The sequence below is a fragment of the Mustela nigripes genome, chromosome 7 (assembly GCF_022355385.1).
Source record: "Mustela nigripes isolate SB6536 chromosome 7, MUSNIG.SB6536, whole genome shotgun sequence".
Taxonomy (NCBI): Eukaryota; Metazoa; Chordata; class Mammalia; order Carnivora; family Mustelidae; genus Mustela; species Mustela nigripes.
The window spans coordinates 41,085,154-41,103,038 of record NC_081563.1 but is presented as its reverse complement, the minus strand read 5'-3'; the positions used below and the strand labels follow the sequence as shown (position 1 = coordinate 41,103,038).

The following is a 17,885-nucleotide window of genomic DNA, read 5'->3' as shown; positions in this document are numbered from 1 at the left end:
TCACCTGAATTTTTTTGAGATAGGAGTCGATGGCCATACTCTCTGAAAACTGAAAGAAAATAAATCTAATCGATGCATTTGGAATATTCTTAAATGATTTAAAATTCAAACACATATTTGTTTAGTAAAAGGATCTGTATCTTACGGCCAAATTTAAAAAGCAAAGCCTTGACCCATTTGGGTGTACCCATACAAGAACTAATGATGAAATGGCTTTGCCAGGTGTAGGTTGGAAGAGCAAGACCAGATGTTACTGTTGGCAGTAGACAAGAGAGCAAACCTAAGATGAAAGTCAGGTAGAAGCAGGCCAAGTGATGCTGGGTGATGGGACATCTGCTCTCAAGAAATTTATAATTTAAATAGGGCAATTAAAATCCTTTAGATTAACAGACACATTTTTTAGAATTCACATGTTCTGTAAGGATTGCTGTAGTGTAAAGGGGAAAAGTAGGGGAAGGAGGTAGAGGGAAAACTGTTTATAGTCATTCTAACCTTGATATGAATGAGTTCAGTTAGTTTATAGTCCACTTTCAATAACCCAGTTATTGTCAATTCCTAAGATTAAAAAAATTCTCTTCCTCAAGATAATTGAGATAAAGCAATTTTTCATTGGATAGAGAAGATACCTAATTTTATAAGTTTTGAGTACTTTAAGAAATAAAGGCTTAGATGACCAAATGGTATAAAGAAGGTACCAGATACCTTAAAGTATGAGGAGAGAGAAGAAGAGTATTGAACCAAACAATAACAACAAAAAATGTGCCATTAATAATTACAGAAATAGGCAAGATTTGGCAATCAGAAGTCTCTCAGTAACATTTGAGAGGACGTGAGAGTGGGTTGTGAGGCACTGAAGTGGATAAGGAAGGGAAGCAGATGGGTAGGAAACAGTAGGCGGGACGAGGCTATTTATTCAAAAGGTTGGACTTTGAGTGGACTCTTGGGATTAAACATCTGTAATTATCTTTGAGAGCACAAACTCATGATGCTGCATGTTTTTTTCTTCTTTGTTTAAAGGTCCTTCTTGATGACAGCACCATCAACATTGCAACCATTGCCTCATCACGTTATGTTGGTCCATTGAAAACTCGAGTGGATGACTGGCAGAAACAACTTGCCTTATTTAATCAAACACTGGTGAGTGAAGGCAGTTTCAGTTCATGCACTCAGAGAATTGGGGATCCACGGTACTTTAGAAATCATTTCTTTAATCTGATATGGTTTAGAAATAAGACAATTGTTAAATATGATATAGTTTAAATATATAGTTTAGAAATAAGACTTAATTGTTGACATTTTATTATATTCAGAATGTAAGGAAAATGCAAATATACTAAGTTTTTCTTTATATGATTATGCCATATCATATTAATTATTATTGCCATGAAACAAAATACCACAAACTTGGTGGTATGAAACAGTCTATATTTATTTTCCCACAGTTTCTGTGGGTCAGGGGTTCAGGTATGATTTAACTGAATCTCCTACTTAGGGTCTCACAAAGGTTCAATCAAGATGTGGGCCATGACTTGGTTCTCATCAGAGGTTCAACTCAAGGAGGATCCCTTTCCAAGCTCACTCACATTGTTGGCAGAAACTATTTCCTCGCAACTCTGGGATTAAGGGCTTCAATTTCTTGCTGGCTCTCAGGTGGAGGTCATCCTCAGCTCCTCTATGTTGCCCACATTTTTTGTTTACTTATAAATCTATAGTTTTATTGAGACAAAAGTGACAATGTGGTATGAAGTTTACATTTAAACCAAGTTTTCATTAAAAAAACTAGCACCAGTCTGAAAAGATTTTATAATGGAGTTCTAGATGCTCGTCTAGATGATATGAACTACTGATGGGTATCATGATTCAAGATAGCATTTTTGGTATTTGTCAATTCCTAAGATTAAAAAAATTCTCTTTGTTATGTGTTTTAAGGTGATCACTGCCCTAGTATGAAAGCTTAACCTTTTTCTGAGACCAGGACTTTTGAAATCATTCAACTCTTGAAATGATTCAATGAACTTGTGTTGTCACTAACTGAATCCTGCCACCAATGGTTTCAGAATTCAAAGTTCAAAAGGCAGAGAACCTCTAAGAATTTTTCACCTGAAGAATATACGCCCTTGTCTTCAGCTATTCTCATTCCCCCTGCACCTCCCTCTTTCCCTCCCTAAGTACCTCAGCCAGTTGATATATTAAACTTTGTAATTGGAAAAGAAAGGTGCATACACTCCAGTGAAAGACTTGTCTCCTCAACCGGTTTCCATCCCAAAATGGCAGGCAGCTTTGGTACCTTATTAAGTGGCTTAATTAAACCTTTGCTGGCAACAGCTTTAAGCTCAGGCAGGGAACACCTGGGCTTCTAAGTTTCAGGCATTCACAGCTTTTAGACAACCTCTCACAGTACCACAACTACCTCGTATACACTGGAAAAACACACACTTTTGCTTTAAATCTCCTTGGTACCCTTCCTTGTGGTACACCTTTCCTTTTTATTTTATTCTACTTCAGATTACCCCACAGTAGAACAAAAAACCCATTTATACTGACCTTACTTTGTTCCCATCCAATCTCTTTCTGAGACTGCAGATTTCTAGCTTGACTTAATTATGCTTAGATTTCTAAATATTCTTTTTTTTAATTTTTAAGATTTTATTCATTTATTTGACAGAGACAGAAGTAGCGAGAGCAGGAACACAAGCAGGGGAAGTGGGAGAGGGAGAAGCAGGATTCCCGCTGAACAGGGAACCCGATGCAGGGCTCGATTCCAGGACCCTGGGATCATGACCTGAACCAAAGGCAGACGCTTAACCCACTGAGCCACCCAGGTGCCCCAGGTTTTTAAATATTCTAATATGAAAAGTTATCTGTACAATAATAAAGGCATTAAGTGGGAAAAGATCTTTTGTTCCAACTTTGTTTCATGGAGATCATTTTTAGGAATTACCCTCTTTGATGAATCCCTTATAATCTGATACCTTTCCAGCCTCCTCTACTGATGGCTGAGCCCTATAAAGGGAGGGACTATAGAGCAAAGTAATGTGTTCACAGGAGGCCCTTAAAAAGTGCCAAATAGTGGGGACTATCCAAATAATTAACTGTAAAGTAAGATACTTGAGATAAACCAGGGAACACTTGTGACACTATGGCTCAGGCATAACCCCAAATCCAGAGTGAGAAGTGAGAAACTCTCACAGATGTTGGGCCGACACACACACTGGCGGGAGGCACAGAGTACCGTGAGAACTAGGTCCCGACACTGCATTTCTGGGATAAAAAATTTGATGATGCCCACATTTTTCTCCTAGGAAGAGTGGCTAAACTGCCAGAGAAACTGGCTCTACCTAGAAAGTATTTTTAATGCTCCCGATATTCAGAGGCAGCTACCTGCCGAGGCTAAGATGTTCCTGCAAGTGGATAAGTCGTGGAAAGAAATCATGAGGAAGGTGAACCGGCTGCCTAATGCTCTTCGAGCAGCAACTCAACCAGGTATAAAACAAAATTTTAAAAAACAAATAAAAAGACTTTACAACCATCTATAAGATTCTGGCAATATGGGGGTACATTCAATCCTTGTTGATTCTCGTCAGCATTGATGACCATGAACAGTTGTAGCACATCCAACACTCTTGCTGAAAAATGTGAACTAAGCACTGTTGTTGCTGTTGTTAACTATTATCGCTGTTATTATTACTCGTCAGCTTAGTTCATAATTTTGGCACCCAAGAATCTGATTATTTCTGCTCCTTTTATAATTTGGGGATTCTGCCACAGAGTATCAGTGAGGCCTGCATGTCATAATTTGACTACAAGATATATATTCACATTCAGTTGACCCGTTCTGCTAAAGCTCTCAGACTTAGAACCATAAAAATGTCTCCATCTGATTTTCCAGTAATTCATGAAAAACATTTGTGATGGAGGGCTCTTTTGACACAGTTGAGTGGCATTTGAACAGAAAGCAGCAGGAAAGAGGGCGTGAGACACATGTGCAAATCTGAGAGAGTGTGTGAAAGGCAGAGAGAAGAACAAAATTGAAGCCCCTAAGTGAGAATGCACTTCGCGTGCACAATGGTCTGTGCTTGGGTTTGGCTTTGGTTCATGCACCAAAAAAGTGGGGTGCACCAGCTAAAAATTGTTGCAGGTTGAATACTTGTTTGTCTGTGGTAATTATTAAAATTAATAGTAGATAATGTTATTAAAAGTAACAGTTAACATTGTTGGCCAACCTCCCACAATTTATGTTTTTTCGACCGTTTCTTATCAAATAAAGGCAAAGCTTTAAAGAATGTTAATATCATATTTTACTTCCACTTAAAATGGTATTTTCTATTGATTTTTAACACAATTTTACTATTGCCTTTTCCCACCCAATAAACAGGACTTCTGGAGACTTTTCAAAATAATAATGCATTACTTGACCAAATTCAGAAGTGTCTAGAGGCATATTTAGAATCAAAAAGAGTCATCTTTCCAAGGTAAGTTTATAAAGCAACCTATGATATTTTTAGTAGTGAAAACTATCCATTAATTTAAAAGGGTATACTTAAAAAGAAACCATTACCTCAAAACATCAGGGAACCAGAACAAGAAACAAGAAAGATACGATAGTTGGCCGATCAATCCAGCTGGTATCTTGATTGGGGAGTGTAAGACTCAAGAACAGAGGTCAAGTATTTGGTGGAGGACTAAGTGGGTGAGTACCCAAGGTGCCGGAGAGATTCTTGGTCTCAGCATTGTTTCATTGTTGGGTGCATGTGTGTGTTTCTGCCTGCATGTGTGTCCGTAGATGTGCATGCGAAAAGTCAGAGGACACTTTTGCCTGAGCGGGTTTCTTTGGATTAATCAGTGACCTAAGAGTGTCACTGGAGAAGTTGTCTAAGAGATCTTTTCACAAATGTCCAAATGAAATTTTTTATTCATCTCTTTATTCCAAAAACATACCAAATGTTGTGCTAAGTGCTGAAGATACAAAGAAGAAAAGGCTGGATTCCTGCCCTAATGGGGCTCATGGTTAACACATGAATAATCATGTAAATAAACCATTATAATATAGTTTTTTTAACACCAGGATAAATTACGTGATGATAGCCAAAGCTCCCAGCTTCAGTCATTAGGGCATATTGTACTATAAGACAGGGCAAAATGGTTCATCTTCCCTGGTATTTTCCTGTTAGTTGTTAAGGAAATGGCCATTAAGGTCTGTCCTTGGACAAGCACTGTGGCAACCAAGGGTAGGTGCTTATCTGTGTTACTTGGTTGAGAGGGGTTTTTCCTGGGGACCTGGACTGGGTACGAGTGTGCACGAGAAATCCAAGATCCAGAAGATTTAGTTGAGTTTTAACAGAAGTGGTCGGGCTTTAAGAATACACACAAATCTTACTAAAATCTTAATTCATCAACTCATCAATTCAGGCAACATGGAGAAAGATGAAAGACTTTGAGGTTTGGAATGTGCCTTTTGTCTGTTTCACTCAGTGGTTCCCAGCTGGAGTCTCCCAAAGCTAGAGAAAATCTGTACAGTACTTTTGATACTTAAAGAAAGCTGGAAGCAAATTCACCGTGATAATACTGACCACCAAAAAGCATCCACTTTTATTTGTTCTTTCGCTTAGAACTGCATGAACTAGTTCTGCTATATGTGTTCCGTCAGGAGGCTCTATGTGGTGTTGTTATACCCTGTAGCTTTCATGAAGACATACTGTGAGCTGTAGACCAAGGTAGCTCCTGGTAGCAAGATGAATACAGTACTGTTCCTGCTCTCACAGGGCTCATGGTCCAGTCTTTATAGTTGTTTCATTAGTTGAAAGAGAGGTGTGGGCACAAATTAATTACTACTGGATGGTAAAGAAGCAGGACAGAAGCATCTTCATTTCTAACTAATAACTGCCTTTCCATTCCCAGCCAGGGGCCCTGGACAAAATTTTAAGCAGACCTCACAAATTTTCTGGTCATTCTCAAATGATAATATAAACAAACAAAAACCTCTCGTCCCCTCAACCCAATAAATGATCTCTAATAATCAAACTCTGAACTCCTTTCAAAGTGAAAACTTCCCCCCTTCTCTGCCCAAGCCTGTTGCAGGTCTAAAGTCTTTGGTGATAATGAGGATATGTGGGGACCAACCTGCCCCTCTCCCTATGAGGTTTCTGAGGTCTCCAGGTTTGGGGCAAGGAGAAGAGAGGCAAGGCAGCAGAGCAGCCTGACCTACCTGGCCCCCTCTTCCACGTGGGGCCTGCCATGGGCTCTTTTCCATCCGTTCCCTTCTAAACCAAGGGGTCTCTCATAGGCAGCCTCCTCCACTCTAGAGGCGAACTGTCTTCTCTGACCAGGCCCTTATCCCTCTCCCTCATCCCTGGGCATCCAGGTATGCCCCCTCTCCAGTTCTCTTCCTGTGGTGTCTTCGTGCCTCCAAATGGCCCTGGTGGGCAAGATCTAAGAAGATGCCACGCAGGATCACACCAGTATGGCCCACATGTGGATATTCACAGAACCAAATAAAGTTCCTAAAACCACCTGTCCATCTACCCAACACATTAGGTATTAAAGTAGGGACGTGTGGGGTGCCTGGGTGGCTCAGTGGGTTAAAGCCTCTGCCTTCGGCTCAGGTCATGATCCCAGGGTCCTGGGATCAAGCCCCACATTGGGCTCTTTGCTCAGCAGGAAGCCTGCTTCCTCCTTTCTCTCTGCCTGCCTCTCTGCCTACTTATGGTCTCTATCTGTCAAATAAATAAATAAAATCTTTAAAAAAAAAAAGTAGGGACATGTATGGTACTAAGGCCAGGTTCTAGGGAAAACAAATTCTGTATCTTTCCTCTAGAACAAATCAGGGCCATAGAAAGAGCTGGCATTTTTTATAATTTTTTGAAAAGTATCATAAAATATCTTTTATGTGTCAGGCACTAATTCTAGATGTCTGAGATGCAGCCACTCTAGTCTCCATAATGGCTGTAGAGACACCTGGTCTCCCGAGAAACCCAGGACCAGAAAGTTGGAAGTTTAGGAAATTAGTGACTGGGAAAGAGATATGGCTAAAGGATTTATCTTTCATGTTGACACTTTCAAGTTATATTTTAAGTATTTTCTTTAATCCAGATTTTACTTCTTGTCAAATGATGAGCTTCTGGAGATTCTGGCCCAGACACGAAATCCCCAAGCTGTGCAGCCACACTTAAGGAAATGCTTTGACTCCATTTCAAAGCTTGAATTTGCCGTCATGCCTCCTACTGAAGGAAAAATTCCTGGTGTGGAAGGAGAGCCAGAAAAGATTTACACTAATGATATTTTAGCGATGCTGTCACCAGAAGGAGAACGGGTACTGTGCTTTTTGTTTATGATTCTTTATAGGAAAAGCTTTGTTGCCATTCCAGGGTAGAAGGTAGAAGTGTACTTCTTGTTGCTCTAAATGTTCATCACGGGCTACCGCATTGTACTCTGCGGCTTCAGCAGTTTCAAAGATAACGAAGATGAGATGTTTGCCACAAAGGGGTCTAGTGGAGCCACAGTCAAACAAACGATTGCTAAGTACCACAGTAAGTGCGGTAGCAGAGGTGTGTGCTTTGTTCTTGGGAACAGAGTGGAGGTAACTGGAGCCCAGCCTTATTCAGCTCTCCATGAGAGGCAGAAGAGTGAGCTGGTTAAGAGCACTGGGTCTACTGCCAGCCACCTGGAACCAGGTCCCATCCTTTAACCTTATCTATAAAATGAGGAATAGTAACAGGGCCTGATTAATGAGATGCTGAGGATGTTCAAATTGTATTTGAAATGTGTGTGTGTGTGTGTGTGTGTGTGTGTGTATAAAACACATAATTCTATGTAGATTACTCAGAACTGTACCCAGCAGGTGTTATGAAAGTGTTAGTTGTCATTGTTGGCAGTGGTGTAGCCAGGACACTGCACAATGCCTGGCATGCAGTAATCACCGAGGGAGTGAATGTATTAGCAAACTGCAGAGAACCACAGGACTTCACAGAGAGAAATCTCTCTCTCCCTCCCTCTCTCTCTCCCCCCTCACCTACCTACCTACCTACCTACCTCTCTCTCTCTCTCTCTCTCTCACACACACACACACACACACACACACACACAGAAGCAGCCAAAGAACATGGAGCAGAGACATGGGAGGGAGAGCTTTCCTTACAGAGGAAATGTGTGGGGAAATGCTGAGGATTTCAGTCCAGTTAGAGCAGGAAATGTATCCACAAGAGTGGCAGGAACCTATAAACATTTTATTTGTCCTGAATTGACTCTCTTGCAAAAGAATTTGCTCATCATTAATGCAGAAGAAGAGAAAGGGGAGAACCACAGCTAGGATCCAGGGAAAACATGGAAGTTAAAGGGAAGGTGGAAGATCTAAGAGACCCAGACAAGCAAGGCAGTCAGGTCACTGGAAGTCTAAGAAATAAGTATGTGTAGGACAGAAAAATATCATTTGGACTTGAAAACTGAAAGAGCATTGGTAACCTTAATGACCTTGCCGTGTTTAGAGGAAGAGTTGGGGCCAAAAATTAAATGGCAGTAAGTAGGAAAAGAAAGTAAGGGAACTCATGTAGTCAATGTAGTCACATATACTCCTTTTTTCAGGGATCTGGCTCCAAAGGGAAGCATTTAAAAAAAAAAAAAAAAAAAAAAGGAGTAGAGATGTAGAGTGGAATACCAATAGAAGATTCTAGTATTTGTGGTTAAGCTTCAGTGTGTCAGGGGTCTGTTATAGAAGTACAGAAGATGTACGGCTGGAACGTGCCACACTGAACATGTTGTTATTGCTCTGACTCTTCTCTAGGTTAGCTTGGGAAAAGGCCTGAAAGCCCGGGGCAACGTGGAGGAATGGCTTGGTAAAGTGGAGGAAGCCATGTTTATGTCTCTGCGTCGCCTGTGCAAATCCGCCATGGCTGACTATCAGGGGAAACCAAGGACAGCCTGGGTGATTGCTGGCCATCCTTCTCAAGTAACACACTCCTTAAATTTCCACCTCTGAGTGCATTTCTGGTGAGATGCATCACACACTTAAGAACAGTGTTTCCATGCAGGTGATCCTGACCATTTCTCAAATCATGTGGTGCCGTGATTTGACTGAATGTCTGGGAAGAAAAGGTGTTAATCACTTAGAGGCCCTGGAGGAGTTTGAGAAAGTAAACTTCGAGGTGAGATGTTTAACAGGGTGGCATTGAACATAATGCTGTGCAAGATAATCTCAGTACGTTTTTTTGATGTGGCTGATGCAAGTTGCATATTTCAGAAATTTTAATACTCTGACCTGACTTACAAAGCTTTGGGTTCTTATAAAAACCATTTATGTTCAGGTTTTCTTAGGAACACTACCTTGATATTTGTATGATATTTATAAGAATACTTATAAAAATAGGAGGAAAAAACCATTTACAGAGGAAAATCTCAGGATTATAATGGTTTGCAACATTTAAGGAGACTTTGTACTTAGTAGGTCTTGGATATCTCTCACAGAAGATTATTCAATCCAGGAAAACCCTAGGATTTGTGCCATCCCTATTCTTAGGCTCAGGATGTGCTTTTCTACTATTCTAGAGAATCCCTAGACAGCTAACAATAAAAAACTGAATCCATTCTATAAGAATTTTTAAGCTATAGTTCAGGAATGCCATTTTACAACTATGCCTAATCTCTAACTCCAAATTTAATTCTACTTGCAACTGAGTTTGCATTTTTTAAAAATTAGCTTTGAAACAGAAAAGGGGAGAAACAAGTTTCTTGAGATGGAAGAACTTATCTCTTGAGGACCTCATAGGATTTCATGTCATAGGGGCGCCAGGTGGTTCAGTTGGTTAAGTGGCTGCCTTTGGCTCAGGTCATGATCTTAGGGTTCTGGGACTGAACCCTGCACTGGGCTCCCTGTTCAGTAGGGAGCCTACTTATCCCTCTCCCTCTGCCCCCAACTGTGGCTCACTCTGTCTCAAATAAATAAATTTTTAAAAAAATTTAAAAAGAAAAATATTGAACTGTTTAGGTGAAAATTGGGAGCACAATCTTCCCAAAAATGCTCTCATTGAACCAATTACTGGCTTATTTAAAATGTTCAGGTTTTCTGATTATCAGAGGAAAAACTACCCCTGAAAATGAGGAATACTTCCTTATTCATATTTAATTTTTAGGGAGGACAATCTCCTCTAGAAACATTGTCTTGGCAAATGTCTACTCCAAATTTAATAGGAAAAAATAGAAAAAAAATGGTAAAAATATTATATATGTTAGCTGATTATTGAAAATTGATTATGACTATTTTTCTTTGATTTGTAGAGATTAAATGCCCTGGCGGTGATAGTTCGAGGTAGTCTTCCAAGATTGCACAGAAACATCATAACTGCCTTAATTACAATTGATGTACATGCAAGAGACATAGTCACTGAACTTGTTCAAGCCAAGGTAACTTTCATTTAAGCAAAATCATATATTTCTTCCTGAAATTAGTGCATCTAATATACCAATCATTGTTATCACATAGGTAGAGGAGATCGATTCCTTTGACTGGCAGAGACAACTGCGCTATTATTGGGATGTAGATCTGGATAATTGCGTGGCTAGGATGGCACTCTCTCAGTACACGTATGGCTACGAGTATTTGGGTGCATGCCCAAGATTAGTTATTACTCCTCTCACGGTAAGTTAGTGATGACAGGTTAATCGTGACACACATGCTCTCTTAAAATAGTCTTGGAAAGGGGAGCCTGGATGACTCAGTTGGTTAAGCATCTGCCTTCAGCTTAGATCATGATTCCCAGGGGCCTGGCGTTGAGCCCAAGTTGGGGGAGTCCCTGCTCAGCAGGGGAGTCTGCTTCTCCCTATCTCTCGGCCCCTGCTCGTTCTCTCTCTCTCTCTCTCTAATAAATAAGTAAAGTCTTTAAAAACAAATAGTATTGAAAAGTTGCATCCAAAAAACAAAAAAACAACAAAACTTCCCTCCAGCCTTAATTCTTCAAAGGATCTGCCATGAGTACATCTTTGTGAAGCAGAGATGTGCGTCACTGATCACGTGCCTGAATCTTTGAGTAAATCTCAAGTGCTGTAAAATCTTTCATAGAAAATAATGACCCTTCTCCCATAGAAAGGAAGGGATCTATAAATTGAGTCGGTTCCCTTCAACAATGACAGTTTCTGCATTTCTTCAGGATCGCTGCTACCTTTGCCTCATGGGGGCTTTGCAGCTCGACCTGGGAGGTGCGCCGGCTGGTCCCGCTGGCACTGGGAAAACAGAGACAACCAAAGACCTAGCTAAAGCTCTTGCCATCCAGTGTGTGGTCTTCAACTGCTCCGATGGTTTGGACTATAAGGTACAGGTCCAGCATCTGAACACTACCATGAAGTGTCTTATGGGCTTACTTACTTGCGACATGGCCTGACAAGGGGTGATGGCAAGCAAGGGGGGAAACGAATAGGACAAGGGATGGTCAGAGTGGGATAAAGAGAACATGGGAGAGGAGTCAACACAAGGTGAGTTGAATGGTCCAGGTAGGAATCAAGGCCATTGAGGGATCTACTAAATGGTGGCAAAATTAAAAATCTTTTCATGTCACTAAGTAGAAAAAAGTGAAATGAGATACAGGATATAATAGCAGGGACATCTAAGAACAAGGAATAAGCTTACAGGAAGAGATGAGCAACTCAGAGAGATGTCTATTGAAAAAGAAATATGTAGGAGGTGAGAATTCATGGTAAGAATTTTTATTTAGTACAGTAGTTCTCAAAGTGTTTGGTCACAGGACCCCTATGCCTTATTCTCTTCCCAGGTTTTCACAACACAAAGTAACATAGGAAACACTTTATGAAGTCCCCCAATTGGGAAATCTGTTTAGCTTTATTTAATTCAGCAAGTCTGGAATATATTTGACCATAGGTGCCTTCTGGCCACTAACACACAGAGCTGATAGTCTCATTTTTCTGAAAGTTATATGAATGCTTGTATATTGTCTACATTTAGAATACAATCATTTAAATTGTCCAGGTAAACTGTAATTCATTCATTTTTATGGAGTCATACTTATTGTTCAGAAGCATCTTGGCAAGTCAGTGTTTCATAGGACATGTTCTTTAAAAACCCTGCTCCTTTTTTCAAAATTTAGGGGGAAAAAGAGAGTTACTGGGGATGTCTTTTTATTAATAAACAAAAAACTGTGGGAGTGCAACACAGGCAGGAAGTAGTTTGTTTAAGATTTTTATTAATTTATTTGACACAAAGAGAAAGAGATCACAAGTAGCAGAGAGGCAGGCAGAGAGAGAGGGGGGGGAGCAGACTCCCCACTGAGCAGAGAGCCTGATGCAGGGCTTGATCCCAGGACCCCGAGATCATGACCTGAGCGAAAGGCAGAGGCTCAACCCTCTGAGCCACCCAGGTGCCCGGCTGGAAGTAGTTTTACAGGAGCAGAACAAAAGAGGAATGAGAGTCTAGAAAATCTTGGGAGGGGATAATCAGGAAAGGTGATCCCTCTCCCTTTAGAGTAGGTGGCAGAGGAAAGAGTGTGGGAAACTGCTATCGGCAATCTAGGGGAGAATTCATGCTCCCTAACACCTCACCTTTGTGTTCCCACTACTATTAGGTGACCTCATTATCTCAGCAGAGAGATGTCAAGTTTTATGATAGTGATGTTTTGGGGTGGTTTTTTTGGCCATAATAATTTTGGTTGTTTTCAATCTTTTCAACTCAAAATTTGAATTTATACCTCCAAATCCATCTTTTAATGATTAGGTAGTCATCACTTAGGCTCAGTCATTCCTGGGAGCTGTGTACTCCCCAAGGCTCGAGTGTATGCTGTGTGACACTTAAAGCCACAGGATGCATATATGTGATTCATTTATCTTCGACTCGAGTAGGAGTCAGCAAACTTTCTAGAAAAGGCCAAGTGGTAAATATGTTAAGCTTGCAACTTGTCATTCTTTCCGCTGTTGTGGCATGAAAGCAGCCATGTACTGTATATAAATGTAATATATCATGAATGAACATGGCTATGTTCCACTAAAATTTCATCCACACAACAGGTGTCAGGCCAGAGATAGCTGAGGTCTGTAGTTTGATGATCCCTAAAGTGCCGATTATATTCAATGGTAAGAAATTTAAATATTTACTCTTATTTATACTCTACCTTGTTCATAAGGATCTATTACACTAGCCCTTTAAGATTAAAGAAATATTGGGGCACCTGGGTGACACAGTTTGTTAGGTGTCGGACTCATGGTTTCAGCTCAGGTCATGATCTCAGATCATGATCTCAGGGTCGTGAGACTGAACCCCTTATCAGGCCCTGCACTTAGCCCAAAGTCTGCTTGGGATTCTTTCTCCCTCTCCCTCTGCCCCTCCTGCTCTCTCTCTCTAAAATAAATAAATTCAATCTTAAAAAATAATAAAATTGAATTAAAGAAATCTCTACATGTGGAAAAATTCGAACCGTATGGAAAGATCCAAAGTTAAAAATAACAGATTCACATCACCCAGTTCTACTCTCCAGAGACCAGGTTTCTGTTTGTATTTGTCTGTTTGTTTTTACTTCTTGTGACTGCTATTATCTATAAGAATTTGTGTCTATTACAGTATCTGTATTATCTACCAACTTATGAAATCATGATTTTATTAGATATAACCTTCCAACTTTTTGTTCCAACTTCACTTTCTGATTTTCATTAGTTTATATAATTTTGTCTTACCATGTCAAGGTTTATGAAGTTGCACTATTCTAGAACTATAATTATGCCTTCTTTGCTTTGTCTGAGGGTTGAATATAAAAACGTAAACCCATTATATAGGACTTACAATATCAAGGATGATTCATAATGGAATTTAATGGAATAATCAAGCTCATAGAGAAGGATTAATGCATACATCATGAGCACTGCCATTCACAGGAACACATCCCAAGACAGATACCATATGATTTCACTCATATGTGGGATTTAAGAAACAAAACAAATGAGCAAAGGGTGGGGGGAAGAGAGGCAAACCAAGAAACGGACTCTTAACTGTAGAGAACAAAGTGATCGTTACCAGAGGGGACATGGGTAGGGTGATGGGTGAAATAGGTGATGGGGATGAAAGAGGGCACTTGTGGTGAGGACAGTGTGGTGGATGGGATTGTGGAATCACTAAGTTGTACACCTGACACTAATTCTACACTGTCCGTTAACTAACTGGAATTTAAATAACAACTTAAAAAAAAAAAAAAAAAAGGAACACATTCCGAGCATCAGGATTAACAGGTCGTTTATTTCTTTTCAGCTTTCTTCATCTAAAGCAGTGTTTTTCCAGCTTTACTGTGCTTGTGAATCACCTGAAGATCTCATAGTGTACATTCTGATTCTGGAGGTCTAGGGGAAGGCCTGAAATTTTGCATTTCTCAGATCCCCTGGGTGATGTCAGCTCTCACCAGTTCTCTTTGAAAAGTCAAATTCTAGAGCAGTGTTTCTCAAAAGTCTTAACTCTGGACCACTGGCATTATCATTGCATGGCAACTTGTGAGAAATGCAAATTATCAGGCCCCACAGCAGACCTACAAAGGAAGAAAGTCTGGACCTCTTATATAAAGGCACTAACTTTTAACATAGCCCAGTATTCACATAAAACTAAGCATAAACCTAACGTAAACATAAAACACAAAGATGAATGGCAGTTTTTCGATTTCAGATGATGGGGCGCTTCTTCAGTGGTCTGGCACAGTCAGGGGCCTGGTGCTGCTTTGATGAATTTAATCGAATTGACATAGAAGTTTTGTCAGTCATTGCGCAGCAACTTATTACCATTAGGAATGCCAAGGCTGCAAAGGTAAGGTATGAGGCAATTGTCCATGGATGTAGCATTTCTTAGGTCTGTAAATAGCTGACAGCATGTTGCATTTTAGGAAGAACAGTGCTAACTTTAACATGTCTACACATGTTTCCAGTGTAATTGGTGAGGACTACAGCAATAAGACATAGCTGATTGAATTAATTCCTCATCCAAGTAACACAGAAACAACTATATGTCAGATGCTTTGTGGGGACCTGGAGATATGGAGATGGTGGAACTCAGTCTCTCCCCTCAGGAACTCTGTTCTTCCCACCCCCATCACACACACCTCCCTGCACGCATGCGCACATGCATCCGCTCACACCCTGTCCCTGTCCCTCGACCTCCAGTTTCCTCTTCACCCTTCTTGTTCTTGCCTTTGACATTTACTTCTCTGTTAGGTTTCTCCCCTGCACCTCTTATGGACTCCACTGCCTTCATCATGGCCCTAGGCTCAGCCTAGTGCAGGCAGGAAAATGAAAGAGGAGCCCTGCGTAATCCAAGACTCTCAGCCTATACAAACCACAACAGGCTTGCCAGTTGTTTAGTATTTAAATACTTGTTGCCCTGAGGCTTTAGAGCGTTCCTCACCACTACCTTGTCCCCTTCCTAAAGAGCACCGGTTCTTTGCTAGATCCAGCCATGAGGGTTCATCCTTGGTGTAGCAAGGGGGTGCTCTGGACCCAGCTGTAGCTCTAGGGTTGGAGGCCATTCTCACTGGAAGATGCCCTGATAAAGAGCTGCTAAGTGTTTTGATTTTCACCTCTGCAAAAAAGCAAATTATAGAACAAGTAAAAAGAAAGCAGAAATTGGACTCTAATGAGTCACTAAATTGTACAAGGCATTGTACTTTTCATTTATTTCATTTTCACACCATACCTATATGACGCAGAAGGCATTTTCCCAAGATTACAGATGAAAGGGATTCAAAGAAATTAAAAATATTTCTGGGGACACCACAAACCAAGATAACTAAATCTATGTAACCCTAAAGTCTGAGCTCCTTCAACTACACACTCTCCTGCCTCCCACATCTTCAGAGGAGGCCTGTTTTAAATGCAGGGACCTCCAGATAGCACATAACTCATAAGTTACTATTACCTTGCTGAGCATTTAGCTGAGAGCAGAGCATGGGGAGTAAGAGAGAAGGACCAACAAGAATGGAGGCAGGACAGAAGCACTGGCAACTGTAGGGCGCTAATGTGAGATAACAGGAAGGGAGGAAGACCTCTGAGATGGGTGGAGTGGAATCGATCCCCTGGAATAGATGAAGAATAGCACAGCAGCTATTTAATGGCCGCAGGCCTGATCTCCATTGTACTGCCCAACATTTTCTTCTCTGGGCTACGACACATCTCCTAGTCTTCCCTGTATTCTTTGTGTTTGCTAATAATGCCTTCCTCCCATGGCCCAGTTAGAAACCTGGCATTCATCTTGGATTCCCCACCCCCCCACTATTACCATCAACCTGAGAATCTAAGCCATCATCAAGTTCATTTAATTTTATCTGCTAGATGCCTCTCATCACTGATGGTAACTCCATAAATCTGGATCTTGCCACTTGTTCAATAATAATTCCTTACTTGTTCCCCCTCTATAGTTTGTCCAGCCTCTCCACTGCTACCTTTGATCCTATCACTCTGCCCAGCATTGTTCTCTGCTTCCCCACACCCACAGCACAAAAATCTAAATTCCTTAGCCCAGCAGGTAAGACTCTTCTTGATGCTCAGGCCTTGGCCTAGCTACACTTTCCTCTTGGAACTTCACTCTTTAGTAAAGTGAGTATCTGGTCATTTCCTGAACGTGCATGGCTCCCTTTGACCAGATGCCTCCCCGTCCTTGTCCACATCAAATGCCCTTCTTCATTCTTCAGGCCAAGCTGGCTTCCCTGCTCCTCCTACACTTGATCTTAGCCAAAAGGGCGAGAAGAGATTCCCCGCTCCTCCTGTGGGCTTTGCACACACCTCCAATGGGGCATCTGTTGTAGTGCTCAGCCCCGGGTTCCATATCTGCCACACTGTAGGCCTGGGAGCTTCTTGGGCTTCCCCCCCACCCCCCCGTGTGAGTCTTCCTCAGCTCCCCACCTCCACACCTAACCATGTACCTCATCTGCAGCAGATGCTTGGCAGGTGTTTGCCCTTGAATGAGAGTGGAGGAGGGGTGCCCTCCCCAACAGTGGGGCCTCTCACACTCAAGGACTCCGATCCCCTTAGAATTTCCTGGGGAGAAAATAGGGGTGGAGAAGTTTCAGGGCCATTGCATCCAACTTGAGAGAGAGAGAGCGCCGAATCCTAACAATTGCATCCAACTTGAATTGAGGAGTCTCAGCAAAAGAGGTTGAGGCCTAAAATATTATAGGACTGGGCCAGAAAGGGACAATTTGGGCAAATCAGGGACAGAGAAGCAAAAAGTAGGAACTACTGAGCCCAGCAGAGATTGGGGGTTGGTAGTACAGAATCAGGAGAGAAACGTTCTGGGTTGTCCAACAGCGGGATTCACTGGGCTGGTAGTCTTTGCTTGAATGTTCCATATACAAGTTTTATACTCAAGTTGTGCTTATGTGAAAGAATTTCCAAATATCTAGAGAAGTGTTAACTTGTATTTTCTCTTTCTTTCAAACAGCTGTCTAGATTCATGTTTGAAGGGCGGGAAATCAAGTTGGTCATGACTTGTGCAGCCTTTATCACAATGAATCCTGGATACGCAGGCAGAACTGAATTGCCAGATAATTTGAAAGCCCTGTTTAGACCCTTTGCAATGATGGTTCCAAATTATGCTTTGATTGCAGAGGTGAGCTTCACATTATAAAGCAGAAAAAATTTAAGCATGTTTTACTTACTATTTGATTCTATTGAAGTAGTAAGTTTCCTTTATGACTGCACCCTGGCAAAAGTTACACATTACTCTTCAGTGTGGATGTGACTGTTATCACACAGAATGCTTTGGTGGATGTGACTGTTATCACACAGAATGCTTTGGTGTTTTGCATGTGTGTGTGTAACTGCTACATCCCCAGTGCCCAGAATGGTATCTGGAATGTAGTAGGCCCCTAAATCTGAAATAAATCAGCGAATTGTCTACATCATTTCATATCCTGATTCTGAGGCCA

The 17,885-nt window shown here is 41.2% G+C and overlaps 1 protein-coding gene across 1 annotated transcript in view; it reads left to right on the top strand.

Annotated features, from left to right (window-relative positions):
* The window catches only part of DNAH6 (dynein axonemal heavy chain 6), a 227,255-nt gene that overhangs the window by 67,783 nt on the left and 141,587 nt on the right, over nucleotides 1–17,885 (top strand). The window contains exons 21-31 of the mRNA XM_059405712.1: nucleotides 1,018–1,137; nucleotides 3,303–3,483; nucleotides 4,376–4,472; nucleotides 7,090–7,309; nucleotides 8,777–8,941; nucleotides 9,024–9,137; nucleotides 10,267–10,392; nucleotides 10,472–10,627; nucleotides 11,136–11,297; nucleotides 14,636–14,773; nucleotides 17,399–17,566. Of these exons, the coding sequence (XP_059261695.1) occupies nucleotides 1,018–1,137; nucleotides 3,303–3,483; nucleotides 4,376–4,472; nucleotides 7,090–7,309; nucleotides 8,777–8,941; nucleotides 9,024–9,137; nucleotides 10,267–10,392; nucleotides 10,472–10,627; nucleotides 11,136–11,297; nucleotides 14,636–14,773; nucleotides 17,399–17,566 (1,647 nt within the window). The remainder of the gene's footprint in view (nucleotides 1–1,017; nucleotides 1,138–3,302; nucleotides 3,484–4,375; nucleotides 4,473–7,089; nucleotides 7,310–8,776; nucleotides 8,942–9,023; nucleotides 9,138–10,266; nucleotides 10,393–10,471; nucleotides 10,628–11,135; nucleotides 11,298–14,635; nucleotides 14,774–17,398; nucleotides 17,567–17,885) is intronic.